At 53.7% G+C, this 21,933-nt stretch overlaps 1 protein-coding gene across 1 annotated transcript; it reads right to left on the bottom strand.

The window, feature by feature from the left end:
- Positions 1-1,020: 1,020 nt before the first annotated feature.
- Mybpc3 (myosin binding protein C3) lies at positions 1,021-19,783 on the bottom strand. The gene is made up of 35 exons (XM_036186480.1): positions 19,732-19,783; positions 18,432-18,698; positions 17,730-17,846; positions 17,542-17,649; positions 17,307-17,455; positions 16,869-16,986; positions 16,451-16,499; positions 16,264-16,293; positions 16,069-16,122; positions 15,709-15,711; positions 15,416-15,427; positions 15,046-15,209; positions 14,014-14,146; positions 13,798-13,800; positions 13,564-13,688; positions 13,379-13,484; positions 13,129-13,295; positions 12,657-12,822; positions 12,016-12,122; positions 11,866-11,895; positions 9,112-9,251; positions 8,800-8,880; positions 7,058-7,217; positions 6,467-6,571; positions 6,195-6,383; positions 5,012-5,146; positions 4,726-4,893; positions 3,255-3,343; positions 2,920-3,115; positions 2,603-2,742; positions 2,276-2,435; positions 2,055-2,191; positions 1,596-1,782; positions 1,391-1,428; positions 1,021-1,290 (listed from the first exon to the last, which is right to left on the bottom strand). Exons 1-34 carry the CDS (start codon positions 19,754-19,756, stop codon positions 1,418-1,420), a joined length of 3,831 nt encoding a protein of 1,276 aa, XP_036042373.1. The 5' UTR covers positions 19,757-19,783; the 3' UTR covers positions 1,021-1,290; positions 1,391-1,417.
- Positions 19,784-21,933: the final 2,150 nt, after the last annotated feature.

Consider the following 21,933-nt stretch of genomic DNA (forward strand, 5'->3'; position numbering starts at 1 on the left):
GGCTGGAGTGCCCTGGCCACTAGAGGGGGATGTGAGTTGAGCATCCATACCTGAACAGCTGAATAGAGAAGCCACAGGACCGGGCAGTGGGCAGAGCCTGGTGGATCTCTGTGAGTTCGAGGCCAGCCTGGTCTACAGAGAGAGATCCAGGACAGGCACCAAAACTACACAGAGAAACCCTGTCTCAAAAAAAAGGGGGGGGGGAGGTATTGGGGATTTAGCTCAGTGGTAGAGCGCTTGCCTAGCAAGTGCAAGGCCCTCGGTTTGATCCTCAGCTCCAAAAAAAAAAAAAATGAAGAAGCCACAGAAAAATGCAGGTGCTTCTCTACATTCCCTGTACGGGTGATACGGGTGTGTTGTGATGTGACCTGGACCTCCCATAGGGCTGCGGGCCAAGACTCTGTGCTCTAGGCCAAGTGTGTATCTTATGTTGAGGAGAACTCAAAGTAGTAGCCCTGGTCCAACCTTCACGGGCTATCTATGCTTTGGGAAACCCTGGTACTCTGTGGGCAGAATACCCACCACACCACCATGACACTTCTGAGACCTGCTGGCTACCAGATTTGTAACGAAACTTGGTTTCTGTGGAGGAGGACAGAGAAGGTTCTGATTCTCTGTGCTTGAGCTAGATGGAGTGTCCCATGCGAGACACGTGGTCACGAGCTGTGGGCTCAGCAGGGTCTCAATGCCACCAGTATGCACAGGACTCTTCTACACTGCCCTGCACAGCACCCAGCTGCTGTCACCTGGTCACGGGGGTGAGGCTCACACCATGCCTACAAAGGAAAGCCTGTGGCTCCCGAGACTTTGACTTCCATACTCTGCTCATGTGAAGAATGAATACAGGGTATGTGGGTGTGGGGGACACTGACCCCCTTTCTAGTGCTAATTAGTCTCACAAGTACAGGACACTGATTTGGAAAATGGCATGCTTGTGAGATCAAGCAAACGCCTGTATGCTTTCCTGTGGACGTGAATGTGTCAGACAGGAAGCATCAGCCCTCTGTGACCGCACCGATCTTTTATTGCCCTTCCACAGTGAGCCAGCCAGAAGGACCTGTCCCCAGTCACCATGTCTGAAGACCACACACTTATGCCCCCCAAATCAACAACACTCCTTAGGAGCTGTGAAGTCAGTTTCTGCAGAGCCTACCAGACCTGCTTGGTATAGCTGCTGACCAGTCCTTCCCAGCCTAGGATGTTCACACAGACACTCATGCAGTAGCAGAAAGGGTTGCTCCTCCAACTTCCTCCTGGACGTGTGGTACATGGGCTGGCATCCATTTGTACCTGTGACAGAGGCTGCCTCATGAGTGAACTGAAGCCCCATGCTCCCCATTTCCTGATAGCCACTCTAGGCCCTGACTCTCAGGTAGTCTGGAATACATACCTAGTCATCTCTGAGGAACCTTCCTGGTCATTGAGGAACTATAAGAGGGAGGAAGACAAGCCATGTGTCTTTCCAGTCTTCCAGAAGGCAGGCTCCACTGAGCATGCCCTAGCAGCCAGAAGCGCTGTTTTGGCTGGGACAGCAGAACCGAGCCCAGGGTCCCCGCCCCGCTTTCTCCCAAGCCCTGGCCCAGCAGTCTCCTCACCTCGCACCTCCAGACGGCACTCACACTGTGCCTCGCCCTGTAAGTTGGTGGCCCTGCAGACATAGACACCCCCATCATAGGGGCAGGGCTTTCTGATCTCCAGGGTCAGTACTCCCTGCTTGCTGAACATACGGAAACGAGCGTCTTCTCCCAGGTCCAGGCCGTTCTTGAACCAGGAAATCTTGGGCTGTGTGTCAAGTAAAAGGAGGCAGAGCAGGAGAGCATCTTAGGAGATGGGGGAGCTGGTGGGGATTCAGAGTGACTATTGGCATTCCCACAGGAGCACAGACTCAGCCCAAGGCCAACAATGAGAGCTTAGGTCCTGTTCAGGGGGAAGACTGGAAGACATCCGGAGATGGAGAAAGACAATAGACAGCTGGGGAGAGGAGTACCCAACGGGAGCCTAAGAGACCTTGCCTCCTTGAAGCAGTCTAGCCCAGGACCTCAAGTCCTCCTTACCTTCGGACTACCCCGGACAGCACAGCAGAGGACAGCATTATAGCCTGCAATGATGGAGCGGTTTGCCAAGGGCTGGGTGAAGCTCGGGGCCTCAGAGAAGTCCAGGGCCTTGTACTTGGGTGGTTCATATGTGATGCCTGTTGGTGACAAGGCTTGGTACCAAGGAGGTTACCCCAAGCTAGGCTCCCTTCCCTTCCCCAGTGGAAGCGAGGGTGCAGCACCTGGTCTTGGAATAAAGACGGGCTCCTTGGTGACTGCGGCTTTGTCGCTGGAACCCACCATGTTGTGGCTGAAGACCCGGAAGTAGTAGCCATTGCCAATGATGAGCTCTGATACCACACAGTGAGTGCGGCGGTAATGCTCCAGAACAGTGAACCACTCCTGGAGGATGTGAAGGAAGGGGGGCCCTTTGAGGGACCTCTGCCTTTCTTGGGTACCCCTTGCATCTCCACTCTGACTCTGGAGGAAACCAGTCTAATGGGTTAAGCAAGGGGAGGGTTCCTGGAGCTGAGGAGGGTATATATGAAGGCCCAGGACCCCAGACTCACCATGGTCTTCTTGTCAGCTTTCTGGACAGAATAACCCCAGATCTCTGTATTGCCATCATCTTGGGGTGGCTTCCACTCCAGAGCCACGTTGAAACCCCAAGTCTCAATGATCCGGATATCCTGGGGAGGACTTGGCTTGTCTGCAGGAGACAAATCTGATTGGATCACTGCACATTCTAAAGCTGTCTGAGCAGAGGCAGGGGGATGCTAGCGTATAGGAGCCCTTCCCTCAGCCACCTGCAGGGGCTCCGAGCTGGGTTCCCAGGCTCAAGGTCAGGAGACAAGTGTGCTGCAAGAGATGCTCCAGGACTACATACCCACGATCTGTAGGACCAGTGTGGCCTTGTCCTCCATGTTCTCAATTCGAACTGTCACCTGGTAGGTGCCTGAGTGGGTGCGGCGGGCAGCCCGGATGAACAAGATGGTGTCTGTGGGGCTGTTTCGGATGCTCACCTCATCACCTGCCAGTGGCTGCCCCTCTTTAGTCCAGGTCACTTGAGGCCGGGGTTTGCCCTGGGGGAAGATGACCAGCCCAACCCTAAGCTTGTCTCTCCACAAGGGCTGGCACTATTGAGGCCTCAGGGTCCACGACCCCCCCAGGAGATACTTCCATTGTGGGTTCTCCCTTAGGGCAGGGAAGGGGTCAACCTACCTGGAAAGGGATGAGGAGGTTCACAGGCTCCCCAACTTTCTTCTGGATGGTCTGCCGCAGGTGTCTGGGCAGTTGGAGCCGTGGTCTTTCTGTGGGCCGAAAGGGAGCAGCTAAACAAGTGCCTCCTGTAGCCCCAGCGCGAAGCATCCCACAGGTCCGTTCTCTCTTGAGGCAGGGCCCAGAGCACCGTAGCTGAGGAGAAGACTGCCCTGGGCCAGACCCTCCTAACCCCCAGCAATTCCAGCGTGCTCAGCACTAGATGTTGTCCATTGAGCCTCCGAATAGTCCTATCATTTTGCTTTGTGTGCGTGTGGTTTTCATTTTTTAGATTTATTTATGTGTATAAGCATTTTGTCTACATGTATGTGTGTGTGTGTGTGTGTGTGTGTGTGTGTGTGTGTGTGTGTGTGTACACGAGCGCCTAGTGCTCACAGAGGTCAGAAAAAGGCACTGGGTCCCCTGGAACTGGAATTATGAATGGTAATGAGCCACGCATGTGGGTGCTGGAAACCAAATCCTGGTCCCCTTCAAGAGCAGCAAGGGGCCAGGCGGTGGTGGCACACACCTGTAATCCCAGCACTTGGGAGGCAGAGGCAGGTGGATCTCTGTAAGTTTGAGGCCAGCCTGGGCTACCAAGCGAGTTCCAGGACAGGCTGCAAAGCTACAGAGAAACCCTGTCTCGGAAAAAACAAAAACAAACAAACAAAAAGGAGCAGCAAGAGTCCTTAACTGTTAAATCATCTCCAGCCCTGGTTTCGTTTTCTGAGGAGGAGCTCGTATAGCCGAGACTAGCCATAATCCCATCATCCTCCTGCCTCTACCTCCAAGTGCCAGGATTACAAGTGGATGCCACCAAGTCCAGCTTCACTTCAAGGGGGGAAGCAACTCCTTTGGAGTCACACGTCTTATAAAATGTAAGTTAAGGCTGTGATTCTAGGCTTTTGGACTCTCTGCCCAGGACTGTTCAAATTTGTTACTTCTTTCTAACCTGGAGAACCAGTCCTTCTACCTTTGCTGAGGTAAGGAACAGAAAGAAGAGCCAGGTGCAAGTGGTACACACCTTTAACCCCAAAGGCAGAGGCAGTCTGTAAGTTCGAGGCCAGCCTGGGCTACTAACTCCAGGACAGCCAGGACTACATAGAGAGACTCTGTCTCAAAGGACCATAACAAGACAACAACAGAAGAATGGGAAGTGGGTCCCAGCTCACCCTAAATGACCCTGAGAAGCTCACTGTTCAGTTCTCTGGACAACACCTATGTGCTGGAGCTGAGACTCAGAACATGGAAGCTATGGCCTATTCTCCTTGGTCCAGAACCAGGGGCTGTTGGAAAACCAAGAGTACCCAAGGCATAGATGAAGGCCCTGGTCCCTTCTGCCCCTGTCCCTGCCCACTGAAGCCCATGCCTCTGGCAAGGTCTCCTTGATTGGGAAAGGGGGGTCAGTGGCAGGTTTTGTAGAAGAGGCACTCACGCAGTATCTCCTGCACTGTCACAGGCTCCTTGGTGACGACAGGGGCTCCAGGCCCTGCTACATTGTGTGCCCTCACTCGGAACTGTAGCCGTGCCCCAGTGGGAAGGTCCTTCACCAGCAGGGAGGTGCGCTCTGTCAGCCCCTGCAGAGCAGCCACCCACTCGGAGCCTGGGTGTGGACATAGATGAGGGAGAGTCCAAAAATCACACCTCACCTCACTCCCACTTCTGAGGACTGCCCAGGGTCCAGCAGGGTGTTGGTGCTGGCCCGGAGATGGGGTACTCACAGCCCTCTTGGCAGTACTCCACACTGTAGCCATCCAGGCCACCTGCACCCACCCGCTCGGGGGGCCGCCACTTGAGTGACACAGTGGTGTCAGACACATCTTCCACAGTCAGGTGGGTTGGTTCACCCGGGGGGCCTGGACAGAGACAGGTAGAGGGGATCTGAGTGAGCCTGTGCCATGCAAGGAAGCTGCCGCCCCTGACCAGGACCTTAGCTGTTTGCTGCTCTCATAGGAAGAACTTCCCTTCTCCTGGCTTCCAAGCGCTCCCAGGAACATTTGGCCTGAATTAAAAGATGTCTCTGGATTGACTTGCACACCAAGAGCAGTTATAAAACAGGGACACGAAAAGGGGAAAGGAGCCAAGAGAACCCAAGGATGCAGAAAGGACTCGTCTGTCAGCGTGGGAAGCGCCAGAGTGTAAGAGAAAGCCAAAAACCAGTGTGCACCATGCGGATTTCCTACAGTGGATGGCTAGGTGAGTCGCATAAACCAGTGTGCAACGTGCGGATTTCATGCAGTGGATGACTAGGTGAGTCATACAAGCCAGTGTGCACCGTGCAGATTTCCTACAGTGGATGAGTAAGTGAGTCATACAAACCAGTGTGCACCATGCGGATTTCCTGCAGTGGATGGCTAGGTGAGTCGCACAAACCAGAAAGTAGTTCCTTGACAAAAGGGAAGGCTGGGGGCTGGTGCTGTGACTTGTCCATTTTAGAGACTTGTTTCTCTCTCAGAGGACCCAGATTCAGTCCCCAGCACCCACATGTGGCTCACAAGCTGCTGTAACTCCAGCTCTAGGGGATCTGCTGCCCTGTTACGGCCTCTGAAGGGGTGGTGCACGCGCCTTTATTCCCAGCCTCAGAAGGCAGAGGCAGGTGGATCTCTGTGATTTTGAAGCCAGCCTGGTCTACATAGAGAGTTCCAGGCCAGCCAGGCTACACAAGTAAAATCCTGTCTCAAATCATGAAGGGGTAGGAGTAGCGTTCACCAAAGCGTCCATTCTATCAGTGAGGTGACCCTGAGGTCATTTAACTTGTCCAGCCTGAGTTTCCTCAAGGCAGGTTATCCCGGATAGCACTGGAGGCCAGGCGTGCAAAGGTCTGGTGCAGAGGTTGCCTATCAGCTAAGGTTGCTACCATCTGCCCCCTTGGCCCAGGTTGTTCTGGGGGTTGAGCATGTTCACCAATAGGCATGAAGGGTTGAGAGGCAGGGCTGGGCCTGGACATCCCCACGGCATTGACTGCGTAGACTCTCATCTCGTAGGCTACACCCTCGATCATGCGCCTCGCCTCGTGGCTCAGCTCCCGCAGCAGGTCGAAGTTGAGCCTCATCCACCTGTAGCTCTTTTTCTTCTTGCGCTCCAAGATGTACCCTGAGAGAGGAGACGGGAGCCCGGTCTGCGGCCGGTCACTCGGACGACAGCTGCCCTTGCTGTCCCTGAGCCCTGACACTCACCCAGGACCGGCTGCCCACCATCGTAGGCAGGCGGTTCCCACTGCACCATGCAGGAGTCCTCGCCCACGTTGCTGATCTTGGGGGCCGCAGGAGCATCTGGCACATCTTGATGGGGAAGAGGGACCACGTCAGCTATGTCCCGCTCAGGGTCTGACAACATTGCTCACCCCTTCTCTTCGCCACCCCAACCAGTAACAGTCATCTCCCACCGCTGCCAGAGCCTATGCAATCTAGAATCGGTTATGTCGACATCCACCATCATACCACTTAGGGCTCCCCAGTGTCTGTTTCCACCTCATGTACCAGCCCCGATCGGCTACATCCACCTGACCCCACCCAGCCCTCCAGAACACGGTGACTGTCCCATGCCCATTTCTCATAGAGAACCATCAATGTCACAGACAGTGGCATTTTACACACCCATCTCCCCTTCAAGCAAGGCTCTTCTCAGGCATAAAAATGTCTGTCGTCACCATTGCCTGCTTTAGAATGTCCTTAGGATAATTGTTGAGTAACTAAATGAGTGAACGGATGGTCACCCCGCCCCCGTGTTGTCCTGTGCTCTCCGGCCTGGACCTCTGGTTGCCTCACCGATGACCTTGACTGTGAGGTTGACTTGGTCCTCTCCCACGGGGTTCTTCACTGTGACAGTGTAGACTCCTTCGTCTTCTTTCTCCGCTCCTTCAACTGTGAAGACGCTGCGATCTTTGGTGGTCTCCACACGGACCCGGCCCTCAGTCTCACACAGCAGCTGAAAGAAAGAGAGAAGACACGCGTCAGACCTGAGCCTGTACGGCAGCCATCAGCCCTTCAACGAGAGGGAAGTTCAGTGCAGGGTCTGTGGAAGTGGTGGGGGCAGAGCCCAGGTGGAAACTGTACCCCTGTAAGTGATGATCTCAAAAATTTCAAGGCAACACCATAGGCAGGACACAGGCAAGGGCTCAGACTCTAGTTTTATCAGGAACCTAGCCTCAATTTTCCTGTCTGTCAAATGGGAAGAATGTGGCCCCACAAAGCTATTGTGAGGCTCCAGAAAGACCAGGGAAGCCGCTCTCTCCCTAGTTGGGAGGAAGCACATAGCCAAGGTCGGCTCTGGAAGGCACACAATCTCAAACCAATCAGGAAACGTCTTCCCTGCAGGCTAGCTTTCAGAGAGCCAGAAGTGCTGTGCAGGTTATTGGGGGAGAAAGGCTACCAACGGTCTTACCCGGCACTGGGCCCTGCATGCCAAGATATCAACCTGCCAGGCAAGCGTCCACCCGTGCACTAGCATGATTGTTATGCGGGAGGTGCTGCTCTCTGTCAGGACACGAAGCCTGCTCCACAGACGGGAATGTCATGCCTGGTACTGTCATGCTGGTCGAAAGCCCATGGCGGAGGAGGTCACCACGGGCCCTAGAATTGAGCCTGCGGTTGTTATTTTATTAAATGGTCATGTTGTCAAATTGTCTTGTGTTTCTACCCACAGACCTGGCCAGTCTCAACCTTAGTCGAGAAGCTTCTTTTTGCAGTGGATAGCAAGTAGTCAAGATGGAGATGGAAAAATCAGTGCTGAGAATAAGAGTGAGTGTCCGGCCTTGAGTCAGACATCTTTGTCAACCGTGCCACCTTGTCCCCAAAGGCTCAGGGAGCACCTTCAGAGCCAGAGATGGAGAGGGGCGCCATGAAATGCTATCTTCTGGCCGTGCCGCAGCCGTAGCAATCCTGAGCTCTCAGCAGCTGTGATTGCCTGAACTTGATAAAGCCAGCTGAAAGTCTGTGGTAGCCAAGGAGGTGCTCTCCCAGCCCCACCCTGCACTGAGGCACTGTTGGCTGGTGATAGCTGCTGTGGGGGGCAGGGATGTCCACTGGTAGGTTGCCCACACTCCAGTGGACAGTCCCACACCTATGCATTTATCGGCTGCACTAATTGAACTTAGTGGGTTAGAGAAACAAAAAACTGAGCGCTCCTGAAGCAGAGGCAAATGGATGTCTGAGTTTTGGTCTGCATAGGGAGGTCGAGGTCAGCCAGGGCTGCATAATGAGACCCAGTCTAGAAGAAGAAAAGGAGGAAGAGTTGGGAGAGGGATAGTGGGAGTCGGATGGCTAGAATGATAGCTATGCCCATATTTTATTGTGTATATGTATGCCATTCTCAAGAACAAAGGAAAATTATTAATAAAAAGAAGGGGAGAATGAGGCAGGGATCCAGGAACCATTCTAGTTAACAGTGACTTCCCAGCAAAGTCAAGGACACCAACACCTTGGAGAGGGATCCGTCAGTTCCCTCAGAGTGGATACTGCATATGTTGAGAAGAGTGAGGCCCACGACCACAACCTGGCTTCAGTCTTACCTTCTTATCAAACACCCACTCTTCATCTGCACCCGCATCCTCTGGGGCATCAGGGGGTGGCCCAGCCTGAGCCTTCTTCCCCTGAAGATAGGACAGAGTGGCATTAGGGGTAGAGGTACTGCGTCAGCTTTCCTTGCCCTCCCCCATGCCTCCCACCATGCTCAGCCTGCTGGTCAGTGTGGGGCCTCTGTGCTCTCAGGGAATGGAGCTTGTACCTTCGGGCTGAGGTGGGGTACGGAACAGAGCCTAGCACTCATCTGGACCCACACATCCATCATAGAGATAGGGAAACTGAGGCAGAAACCACAGTACCTGTGTGACAACCTTCTGCCAGACCACAGTGGGAGCAGGGTCCCCAGAAATAGGGACATCCAGGCGTAACTTGTTCCCAGCAACAACCACAATGGTGTCTGGTGTGCTGCCGGGGCAGTCCAAGTGGATCTTGGGAGGTTCTGCAAGGGGAAGTACAGTTCAGAGAAAGGGGCCCACAAATGCGGCGGAGGAGGTGCACAGGTCACTTGGTGGCTGCTAGGAGCTCGTGTCCCTGACCGTTGCTTCTTATCATTTTCATCTAGGTATAATTTACATACAATAAAAAGCACAAATTTTAGCACAGTTAGTCCTGTAGGGTTTTTATTTTGTTTTAAGACAGGGTCTCAGCCAGGCATGGTGGCACACGCCTTTAATCCCAGTACTCAGGAGGCAGAGGCAGGCAGACCTCTGTGAGTTTAAAGCCAGCCTGGTCTACGTAGTGAGCACCAGGACAGCCAGAACTATATAGAGGGACCCTGTCTCAAAAAAAGAAAAAAAAAGAAAGAAAGAAAGAAAAAGAAAGAAGAAAAAAAGAAAGGAAGGAAGGAAGGAAGGAAAGAAGGAAAGAAAGAAAGAAAGAAAGAAAGAAAGAAAGAAAGAAAGAAAGAAAAAGAAAGACAGGTTCTTGATAGTTTAGCCTAGGCTAGCCCCAAACTAGGTCTTTCTGACTCAGCTGCCCATGAATTGTTCAGGGTCTATGGGAAGGCATGGGGAGCAAACTGCACCTCAATGTGGTACCCACCATTATGATCAAAAGATGTGCCATTAGCCTGATGGCCTTATTATTATTTGTGCACATGCATGGGCGGGGGGCATGCCATGGTCTGCATGTGGTCAGAGGACAATTTTGTGGAATCAGTCATTGCTCTCCATCTACCTTTATGTGAGTTCTGGAGACTGAACTCAAGTCCCAGGCTTGTGTGACAAAGCCTTTTCCTCTCTAAGCTTTCTCACTGGTCCAGTCATGAGATTCTGAATGTATATATGCCCGTGTAACTGCCAACCTAAACAAGATCTAGAACTTTCCACCATGCCCTGGAAGTTCTTGGGGAAGTTTATAACATTCTGGTCACCAAGTATCACATCTCACCCACTGTGTCTGGGGGGATACCAACCAGATATCCCACCAGAAAAAAAAAGGGAGCACACAAGTCAGGAGAATTTTTGTTTAACAGGTCCAAGGGAGTCTTTACCATAAGATTTTTGGGGCCTTTAACACACTAGCTCACCTTCCGAGCCAACAGGTGGTTGGTGTTCAGTATTCCAAACATATTTCACCGTGAGCACTTTGTCACATGGATTAACATGTTGAGTGACCCCACTTTGGACAGCACTGAGCTGGGGAAATCCCTAGCCTGAGTTAGTCTCCTAAAGCTAGGATTCTGAAATGCCCAATTAAATCTTAGTGTCAAAGGGAAAAAAAGGTGCCAGGCACTGATGGCGCATGCATTTAATCCCAGCATTCAGGAGGCAGAGGCAGGCGGATTTCTGAGTTCAAGGCCAGCCTGGGCTACAGAGTGAGTTCTAGGACAGCCAGGGCTATACAGAGAAACCCTGTCTTGGGAGGGGGTAAGGGGGGGGGGCAGGCAGGAGAGATGGCTCAGCAGTTAAGAGCACTGGCTGCTCTTCCAAAGGACCTGAGTTCCATTCCCAGCATCTACATGGTAGCTCACAAGCACCCGTAATAGGATCTGGCGCCCTCTTCTGGCATGAAGGCAGACATACAGACAGAACACCATATATTATAAAATAAATCTTGAAAAAAGGTATGTCACAAGGAGAGAAGCCAGGCGGTGGTAGCACACGTCTTTAATCCCAGCACTCGGGAGGCAGAGGCAGGTGGATCTCTGTGAGTTTGAGGCCAGCCTGGTCTACAGAGCGAGATCCAGGAAAGGCGCAAAGCTACACAGAGAAACCCTGTCTCAAAAAAAAAAAAAAAGAAAAGCCAGATGTGTGCATGTAATCCCAGCACTGAAGAGGTGGAGACAGGTGGATTCCTGGGGCTCAATGGCCAGCCAACCTCACTTAATCAGAGGGCCCCAGGTCCCAGTGAGAGCCCCACAGAATGACTGGTACCTGAGGAGTAACACCCAAGGACTCTGGACTCCACATGCACCCCCACGCGTGTGCATGCACATAAATTCACCTGCACGTATGTAAACGTGCACAAAGAATTCGAAACCAGAGAGATTATGATCATCCTATGGTCATGTGTGGTGGAGCTGGGTTGTGCTAGCTAGATATGTCAGCTTGATACAAGCTAGAGTCATCTGAGAAGAGGAAGCCTTGATTGAGAAAATGCCTCCATAAGATCAGGACAAGGGCCAGCCTGTAGGGCATTTTCTTAGTGATTGATGGGGGAGGGCCCTGCCCACTGTGGGTGGTGCCATGCCCTGGGCTGGAGGTCCTGGGTTCTGTAAGAAAGCAGGCTGAGCAAGCCACGGGGAACAGCCAGTAAGCAGCATCCCTCCATGGCCTCTGCATCAGCTCCAGTCTCCAGGTTCCTGTCCTGTTTGAGTTCCTGTCCTGACTTCCTTCAGTGATGGACTACAACGTAGAAGTGTAAGCTCAATAAACCCTCTCCTCCTCAATTTGCTTTTGGGCCACCGTGTTTTGTCACAGCAATAGAAACCTAAGACATAGGTCTCAGGTCCTGTTCCAAGGCCTTTGCCATCCCTGTCTCTGGAGTGGAAGGGGGTTGGGTTGGGACGGGGTGTGGGGACTGAGACAGCACAGAAGGGTCCCAAGACTCACCCTGCCTGGGCACAAAGTCAATCTTGACCTCTGAAAGAAAAGAAGAGCAAGAAACACTCAGGGAAAGGGAGGGCCCAGCCACAGGGTGCGCGCGTGCGCACGCGCACACACACACACACACACACACACACACACACAATGCTAGCTCACCCATGAAGTGGAGCTTGGCAGACAGATTGCAGGCAAATCCTTCAGGCACAAAGCTGTAGTCGGCCTCGTCGGCAGGTGTGACATCATCAATGGTCAGTTTGTGGACCCTGAAGGGCAGTGGAAACTCAAGGGACCCCTTCTGGGTCACACAGTCCTGACCTCTCTCTCCACATACCCCCAATACAGGGGACCGTGCCTTACCCTAGCTTCTTGGTGTCCTGATACTTTAAAACGTGGTTTCTCCCTCTAGTTTCATAGTTTCCAGCCCCCTCCGGTGTTCCCTGAGGTCAACAGTGCAGAAATGATGTCTGCACAGGGACATCCCCATGGTGGGGCCCTTGGAGACAGGCAAATGCTGATCTGGATAATCTCTGTGAACTGGAGCCCAGCATGGCCCGCAGAGCCTCTGGGAGGAGCCAGCACTGCCTCCTCAGTGGCCTCTTGCCTGGTCTGGTCACAGTTGGGCAATGGCAGGGCACCTGACCCTGTGTGTGTCCCACACTCTTTCCCCGGTACCTCTGCCCTCTGTCTTAGGGACTCTCCCTCTGTGATTTCCTCTCATGTCTGTCCCTCAGTTTTGTCTCCCGTCTCTCTCCCCACCATGAACGGTCTGTGTCCCCCTTCAGCTGTCTGTCACTCACCGCCCTATATGGGACACCTTTATGCGGCTGTCAGGTACCAGCTCCTTCCCATTCTTCAGCCACACACCACGGACGTTCTCATCGGAAACTTCACACTTAAACACAGCCTGGTCCTTGGCGCCCACTGACAGGTCAGCAATGCTTTGGTATACCTCCAGCTTCTTCTCTGGGGGATAGATAGAGCCTATGAGCTTAGGAAGAATGTGGATGCAGTGCAGACCTTTGTGGGGACATGTGGACTTGCAGGCAGTGATGTGCAGGCGTCTGGTCAGGTATGTGCATTTGCATGACATATATGTGTGCCTAAACTCGGGGTGACACTGACCAGGCCCACCTGACCCTCCAACACTCCACAGAGGTCACTTCAGCATACCCATTTTACAGATAGGAAGATGGGGTTCAGGGTATCAAAGACTAGCCCAAAGCCTGTTCCCTCCATGTGGCCAGCCAGGCTTAGGCTGAGGGCCCTCACCTTGCACAATGAGCTCAGCCAGTGCCTGGCCCCCGCTTGTGCGCACTGCATAGTGTCCGGCATCCTCCAGTGTCGCCTCATTGATGATCAGGTGATGTTTCTGCCCATCCTTCTTGAACCGGTATTTGAAGGTCTCCTCACGAGTCAGCTCCACCCCATCTTTCAGCCTGCCAGACATGGGACAATATCTCCTCTGGGCACGTCCCCATCCTCCAGCCCTGTGTCACACCCCCACACTCCTGCAACTCACCATTTGACCTGGGCCCCTTCTTCTGATACCTCACACTCGAACTCCACACGCTGTCCCACCATCACCAGCTGGTCTTCCAGGGACCGTGTGATCAGCACCGGGGGCTCTGTCCAAGGAGGAACAACATGAGGGCTGGTTCCCTATGGCCTCTTTTCCTCTCGGGGTCCCCCTGGTCCCGGGCCCACCTTTGACAAAGAGCTCTGTGCTGCATTTCTCACCCCCCACCACACATTGGTAGGCTGCATCGTCAGCCAGTGAGCATTGGCTGATGGTCAGGGTGCGCTTGGAACCAATGGACTCGAAGATGTACCTGGGCAGGGCACGGAGGTGTTATCAGGAGGGCCGTGGACACCCCTTCCTGAGCTTGGTGCCCTTCACAAACCCCATGCCTGCTTCAAGATGTCAAGGAGGAGACTTACTTGCTATGGGCCATTACAGAGTTCCACGTAGAAGGAAGTGATATATAGAAAGAAAGAGAGATGGGCTAGGTCAAACGGCCTGGGATTAGACCCCGAGGGTGGGAGGGAATGGCGGGAGATACGAATGGGGACCAGGAGCCAGAGCCAGAAAGAGACAGGGCGGTGCAGCTCGCCCCTAACCCCAGTGCCCAGGACCCCGCCCCACCCCCGCCGCACCTGCCACTCATCTGGATCTCCTGTCCATTCTTCAGCCACTTGACCTCAGCATCCGGGTCGGCCAGTTCCACGGTAAGCCGGATCTTGTGGCCCTTGTTTACCTGGTAGGCCGGCTCCAGCTTCTTCTGAAAGGCTGAACACCACACCTCAGCCCAGCCGCCCCCAGCGCCCAACGTTCCCCCAAGGACCAGCCACAGCAGCCATAGCAGCTGCCCCGGTCTTCCTCGCCCTGCTGGGTGTGGCTGCTGCACCCTCTGGGTTTCGGTAATGACCCAGTCTTCTCCTCTCTGTTCTGTGTCTGTCCGTCCCTTTGTCTGTCTGCACCCTGTCTTCCTTGAGGGTCTTTCTAACTGCTCAGCTCTTGGGCAGGGTTAGGGGCGTCCAGCAAGATGGAAGCTTGTCACAGGGAGGTGACACATGCCCTTCCTCTCCCTCCCTGGCGTTAACGCCAGCTCTCATTTTAGCTTCCCTCCTTCCTGGCTGTCCGGCCCAGTCCTCAAGGCCAGTGTCATAAGTCTCACGTGGCAGGGAGGAGGGAATGTGGTGTAGGGAGAGGTGGTGAGTGACCTGAGGCCACCAGCTCCACTGGTCTGCCGTAAGGAGGAGTCTAGAACCTGGGCCCACCTCACGAACGCCTCCCCTTGCAGCCATGTTGGTAAAACCAGAGCTACTGCTGAAGGACTGAGCAAGCCCTTAAATACTCAGGCTAGGCCTGGAGACAGCTGCAGGGGAACACTGGTGCCCGGTGCTCTGGCGCTTTGAGCTAGGTCCTTAGAGTTTCCTCACTTGTCAAAGTGAACTGAAAATACTCCCTGCTCAGGGGTGCTGTTGGGAGAATTCAATTAGGCACTTACGTAAAACATGCTCTACCTCGCTTAACTATTAATCGGATCTTTTTCCTGCCAGTACTCTATCTTGCCCCCAAGGGCTCCCTCTGCCCAGTCTGCAAGCTTTCGTGTGGTGCTCTCTGATCTAGCACTTGGGTGGGGGCTAGCTGGCATGACCTGGTTCCCGTGTGTGGGAAGGGCTAACCTGTGCTCTTCTTTTCCTCATGCTTCATGCCCTTGAGTCTCTTCAGCATGCCCCGCAGGTCTGTGACTCCGTGCTGGAAGGCGATGCGCTCATATTCTGATGGTGGCGCCTGTCTCAGGATCTCCCACACGTCCTCCTCAGCGGGTGCCTCCAGCTTTGAGTCCCTGTGCCCCACATCCCACCGGGAAGCTCAAGGCGGTCCCTCCTGTCCCTTTCTGGAGTGGGGGTTCCTGGATACAGGAACCTGCCCGCCTCTGCCCCCCTCCTTTCCGTTCCCTTCTGTCCCCCTCCCCCTCCTCTCAGTAAACAGGCCAAGGAGTCTTGGGGGATTGAACTAGGGTGGGCTCTCTGAGGTTGCCCAGGCACTCACCTCCGGAAACTGCTGCTCCAGATGAGGAAGAAAGGACAGGTTAGAAGTCTGGGCACCTCCCTGCCAAGACTGGGGTCCTCCCCAGGGCCTTCACTTCCTCCCTCTGCCCAACACTGTGCTCCTACTTTTCAGGACAGGCCCCCCAATCTTCTTAATATCGGACAGAGTATGGGGGACACCCCAAGCCTCAGGAGTGTCACCCTGAGGTGTGTGTTTCACCAAACCCCAGAAAAAAGGGTGCACATCCCCAAAGCGAGCATCTTGCCCCAGAGGCTCCCAAACCCATTCCTTACTCTCTGGGCCGGAGCAGCGGCAGCCATGAAGGGTAGATAGGGAGAGAGGGGAAGGGGAGACAGAAAACAGTAAAGTCAGGGGGCTGGACCAGGTCCCCATTGCTACAGCTTTGGGGATCCTCCTCCAAATTCTTGGGTCCTCAGAGTCTACCGAAATGATCTACTGTAGACTCTATGTGGGGCTTTGAGGGGTACACCGAGGATGGTTGTCGGGACAAAACTCCTTTCCACACTGGGGTCCTCCCACTTGACAAGGAAACCAGCTCAGAGAGGCGCTTCACCTCGCGCAGGGCTGCACAGCTGGGAAACCTCAGTGCCATGTCTCCTTCCCACCGGGAAAGATGTGACCCAAGGACTCACCTCTTCTTCAGCAAGGAACTGAAGTCCAAGGTCCCTGCTTCTTCATGGCTGTCACTATGGAGAGGGGACCCCATGAGGCTTCTGGAGAGCTAGAAGGAGCTTTGGGGGTGGGGTGGAGTGGGAGGAAGGGGCTCCCACCCATTTCAGATACACCTGGAGTCTGTGTATGGGACAGATGAGGACAGGAAAGGCTACCTGGTTCTCCGACCTGCTCCAGCCAGGCTCCTGTGGGGTTAGACAGTGTCCTCAATGCCCCAGGGCAGGTTTGTCCTGCCCTCGCAGACTTCAGCTCTGACCCCCATAGGTCCCTATATAAAACTTCAAGGGGCCTCGGCCTCTCACCCTGGCCTCCCCCAAGTCCTGAGGAAAGAGTGGCACTCACGTGCGGCGGAAAGCTGATCTCAGGTCCAAGTCTGCAGAGCCCATGGCCTCTGTGTGCAAAGAGAATGCAGTGATGGGGTTGCTCAGAGGGGGCCGCAGGACCTTCTCAACTTGTCCCAGGGTCCATGTCCAGAGAGGTGGGTCAGTTTATCATCCCAACCTCCACAGTGGGCAGCCCCTACCCTTCCACTCACCTCCCTGCTCACATTCAAACCGTGTCAGGCAACTGAAGCAGAGGCCCGCCACCCTGAAAGCATGAATTTCTTTCACACCCCGGGGGGGGGGGTCGGCACTGGTGTGGTCAACTCTGCTACCCAGCCAGGGCTAGTCACCCTCTTTAGTGTTGGGAGACAGAGACAAGCCCAAGGGACCAGGACCCATGAAGACCACATAATCAGAGCAGACACGGCCTCTCTCACCATGGACAGTGAGGTTGAAGTTACAGCTGTCAAATTTGTCCTTGGTAGACACCTCACAGCGGTAGCCCCCAGCAGAAGTGGCCTGAGCGTCTGTGATGTGCAGCTCAAACAGGTAGACCTGTGGGCAGGGGATGAAGGAAGTCGGGCAGGAGAGGCCCTGTATTCCTGAAGAGAACGGGAGTGGCAAAGCCCGCCGACCTCGCCTCTCAGGGCCGACACATTCGGAGCTTTTGTATAATTTATAGAAAGGATCCACTTCTCGAGACCCATGACTGGCACTGGCAGGCACATGACCGTGATAAAATTCCAAGATGGCTGACTTAGCTGTCTTGTACAGTGTACAGCTGTTTCCGCTGAACATTCCAGCTCTACCCTGCTTCCCTGCCTCCCTATGCCCTGTGCTCCAGAGCTCTCTGTGCCCCTGACCAGGTGTCCCACCTTGCTAGCTCGGTCGTAGCTGTCATGAAGCTGCAGGTGCTGGCCCACCTTGCTGCTCAGGTCCACCCACTTGCCCTTGAACCACTTGACCACTGGCGGTTTCAGGAGGCTGGCCCCAGCCACACGGGCTGAGAAGACAATGCTGCCCCCTGTAGGAGAGAGGAGGCAGGCTGAACTTGGGGGTCTCTGGAGCTTCATTCCCATAACAGCCCTGAGCATAGAAGCGTCCACTCACCCACAGTCACCTCGCCATCCTGTGGCCGCATCAGAAAAAGGCCAATAGGGTCATCGGGGGCTCCCTGACTTTCTGGGGCTGAGCCTTCCAGGGTTACCAAGACTGATCCTGAGAAAGAAGACCTTTGAGACCTGTCCTGGGACACCCTCCTCCCACCGGCCTGTCCCACATTGCCCAGCCCCCTTCACCTTCAGGACTTGGAACGTTTCCTTCCAACTCAGTGGCTGGAGCTGGGACTTCTCTGGGAGCTCCAGGGGCCTCCTCAGGGGTGGGAGCAACTTCAGGCTCTGTCTTCTCTGGAGGGGCTGGGGAGGGGGCATGGCACAATTTCTGACCAGAGACTCCACATACACCCTCTCTTAGACATCAGACCTGTGTCCCACAGCGCCTAAGATGCATCTCACTTGTATGCAGTGTCCGGTCACTTTCAGCCACCGGGCTCACACGAACGAGAGGCGCAGGCCTGCATTTCCTCCTCTCACGCTCACAGCCCACCTGCTTCATGTCCAGATTTCTGCTCTGAATAGCTCTGAGGTCCATCTACTGTCTTCTTCCAGGCTCTGGCCTTGACCCAGCACTCCCACCCCCACCCCAGGCTCTTAGGATTCCCTGCCAACACACATAGCTAGCCAAGTCCTCATCTGAGTGTGACCATCACTGTGGGTCTGCTATAGGAGAGGACTTCCTAGGTGGCCTTTACATTTCCCCACCTCCACAATTCAGAAAGAACCACAGTCGTGGCCAAGCACAGAGAGATCTTGGTGCGGAAGAGGAGAACGGCCGTTTTCGGCTTACAGCATCCCCGGGGCAAAGGCCAGCATCCAGGATCCATTCCCTCCTCAGGGCTACAGCGGAAGTTCAAGCCTCTGAAAAAGTCAGCAAGATCTTACCTGCCTCTGTGACCTTGAGGTCAAACTTGACCTTGGAGGAGCCTGCAATGACTGCATAGGAACCCTGGTCCGCAGGACCCGCATCTCGCACGGTCAGCGTGTGCCGCTTGCCCTCGGCCGCCAAACCATACTTGTCACTGGCCGCGATGTCACTGCCGTCCCGCTGCCACCGAACCTTCACCCCTGCCCTTTCGGTCTCAGCCTCGAACACGGCCGCGCTGCCTGCGGCCACCTCTACCGACCGTGGCTTCTTGAGGAAGGCTGACACTGAAGAGCCAGATGGAGACTTCAGGGGCTGGGCTCCCTGGTACCGCATCCCTGCCAGCCTTCTTCAAAAAGACTGGGGGGTTGGGGATTTAGCTCACTGGTAGAGCGCTTGCCTAGCAAACGCAAGGCCCTGGGTTCGATCCTCAGCTCAAAAAAAACCAAAAACAAAAAGACTGGTAAACATACTCCAAGCCTCTCATTAACGCTCCAGCAGTTCCACGGAGGAGGTGCGGCCATATTTATGTCCCAGGGGAGGAGCGGTTAAGTGACATAAGATCACAGATGGAAGAGGCAGACCGTTGTCCTAACCACGCAGGTCATTCCTACCTGGCATTCTCTCCCTCCTGTCTAGGAACCCCAGTGGTAACCCAGCCTCCTCTCCCACCATGGGGCCCTTGGCACACCCTCCCAGCCCCCACCCTTGAACTCTGCCTACATGGAATATAGCTAATTTTGTCCTCTAAGAGCTTCAGACTAAGAATGAGCAGCAGAGATAAGGCTAGCCTGGGAGCAGCAGGGGGCTGGGGGGTTGGATCCCTGCCCCAATGACCTCTGCAAGGGTACAGGCCTGGCCAGTCCTGGGCTACAGTCTCTGTTCTTTGCCTGTTCTTTTCCAGAGAAAAGGAAATGCCCACCCACATCTGGAGTCAGGCATGGTATGAGTACCCTAGGGGCAGACATTCAAAGTTGGAAAGGACCACTACCCACCCCCAACACTGTGCACTCAGAAACTGAGACCAGAAGGTGCTCAGGGGCTCAGTGAGCTGGCTCCAGGGTGGCCTAAACTTGGCCTTCCTGAAGTGAAGACCCTGGCTGAAGAAGAAATGGGTCAAGATAGAATGGGGTGTTAACCTAGGTCCTTCCTAACAGTGAAGTCACCTCTCAGTGGCCCTGACATGGGAGGGATGGGAAAAGAACCTGAGAAATAGAGACCAAAGAAGACCATTCTGTCCTTCCTGGGACCTAGAGGCCTCATCCTCATCAGTGCCTAGCCCTGCCCCAGAGTCAGACCCAAACCCACGCATGGAGCTACCTGTTTTCTTTCCTGGCTCAGGCATCTTGAGAACGGTCACACCAAGCACCAAGCTGGTAAGGCCACCCGAGGAGGAACTGAACAGTGTTCTGTGTTCTTACTATTTATGAGAACCATCCCCCTCCCCATCCCTGCTTATCTGCCTCTGCCAGCCACCTGCTAAATATAGACAAATTCCATCCAGCTGAGGTATCTCCATGGAGAAGATAGGTCCAGTTGGTCCTCTGGCTTCTCCTCCCCGCCCCCTCCCCCAACACGATTAGATGACTTCTGCCCTTCCAACCCTCTGTGGACCTCAGGAGTAGCCTCACCCTTGCCTGTGTGTCCATCCAGCAGAAAACTACACTGTAGAGGTGCTCTTGGCCTGTGACATCCACAGCTAGGGGGTCAAGAGTACATGTGCTGGGGTGAGGGTGTCCAGGGCTAGGGACTACTGTTCTTTTAATTTTTGTTTTGAGACAGGGTTACTGTTCTTTTGATTAGCAGAGACTTGATATACTTTGCTACACCGCACAGGCCAGGGGCTGACCTTGGACTGTGGAATCCTGGGTGGGCTTAGTCTAGGGTCAGGCAGGGAGGAGACAATTCTGGGAGTTACTGTCCCCACAAAGGCAGTGCTAGGTGAACCTGCAGGTGAGGGCGTGGGAAAGGCTCTCTAAAAGTCCTCCACAGTCACAAGGACTACCCAAAGATTAATGCCGGGATATTCTGAATCCCCCCATCTCCCACCCCACTCCCACTGTTCCTGCCCCGCAACTAGACCCTCAATCACATCAAGTTCATCGGATGTTACAGAAGAAAAGTAAATTATGGGGATCCCCATCAAGCAAGACTAGCAGAACAGATTATCATCGGAAGGGAGGGAATCCATATATAAGCGTTTTGCATATAACAGAAATTTGCCAGCCATGATTGCCATGCAATTTTAGATACTTTAAAGCCACATCACCTACTCCTAAGTTGTGTGTGTGTGTGTGTGTGTGTGTGTGTGTGTGTGTCTGTCTCTGTCTGTCTGTCTGTCTGTGGTGAAGCTATTACTAGTAATCTAGGTTGGTCTCGTGACAATCCTCCTGCCTCAACCTCCTAAGTGCTGCTATTCTAGGCATACACTACTATGGCTATCTGAGTCTTCCAGAGAACTGGTGTGGGGCTGGAGGGATGGCTCTGTGGTTAAAAGCACTTGTTGCTCCTGCAAAGAACCCAGATTCCATTCCCAGCACCTGCACAGTGCCTTCCTCACAACTGTCTAACTCCAGAGCCAGGGGGACCTGACACCCTCTTCCAAACTCGGCAGGCACCGGGAACACACATGGTACACACACATAAGTGCAGGTAACACAGTCAGGTACATTTTTTTTAAATCTAAAAAATGATTTTTAAAAAACTGATGCTTGGGGGCTGGAGAGATGGCTCAGTGGTTAGGAGCACTGGCTGCTCTTCTAGAGGACCTGGGTTCAATTCCCAGTACCCACATGGCAGCTCACAACTCTCTGTAATTCCAGTTCCAGGGGATCTAATACCCTCAAACCAATGCACATAAAATAAAGTTAAATAAATTAAAAAAAGAAAAGAAATAGAAAACTGATGCTTGAGAGCCTCCAATAAAATGGCTCAAGTTAGTAAAGGTATCTGTTGCCAAGCCAGAGGACCCGAGTTCAGTCCCTGGGATCCACTGGTTGGAGGAGAGAACTGACTCCTCTAAGTTGTCTTCTGACCTCCACATGCACAACGTGGTGAGTGTGCCACACTCACATACATATACACACACACACACACAAAATGAATTAAAACAATAAAAATATTTTTAAAAGGGGGGGTGCGAGGCTGGAGAGATGGCTCAGAGGTTAAGAGCACTGACTGCTCTCTCTTCCAGAGATCCTGAGTTCAATTCCCAGCAACTCTGGGAATGGTGGCTCACAACAACCTGTAATGAGATCTGGCGCCCTCTTCTGGCCTGCAGACATACATGCAGGCAGAACATTGTATACATAATAAATAAATAAATCATATATATATATATTGGCTGGGTGGTAGTGGTGCTTGCCTTTAATCCCAGCACTCAGGAGGCAAAGGCAGGCAGATCTCTCTGAGTTCGGGGCCAGCCTGGTCTACAGAGCGAGTTCTGGGAGAGCCTGTCTGGAAAAAACAAATGCCCCAGTGCTAGGCTATCATTAGCTCATATCCCATAGCCTTCTCTTGAGG

This window comes from Onychomys torridus, chromosome 4 (assembly GCF_903995425.1).
Source record: "Onychomys torridus chromosome 4, mOncTor1.1, whole genome shotgun sequence".
NCBI lineage: Eukaryota > Metazoa > Chordata > Mammalia > Rodentia > Cricetidae > Onychomys > Onychomys torridus.

Coding starts and splice junctions, on each gene's coding strand:
- Mybpc3 (XM_036186480.1), bottom strand. CDS start 19,756: ATGCCTGAGCCAGGAAAGAAAACAG. Junction 16,123..16,263: donor GGAGCAGGTCGGAGAACCAG/GTAGCCTTTCCT, acceptor CCCTCTCCATAG/TGACAGCCATGAAGAAGCAG. Junction 12,823..13,128: donor GGCTGAGCTCATTGTGCAAG/GTGAGGGCCCTC, acceptor TCTATCCCCCAG/AGAAGAAGCTGGAGGTATAC.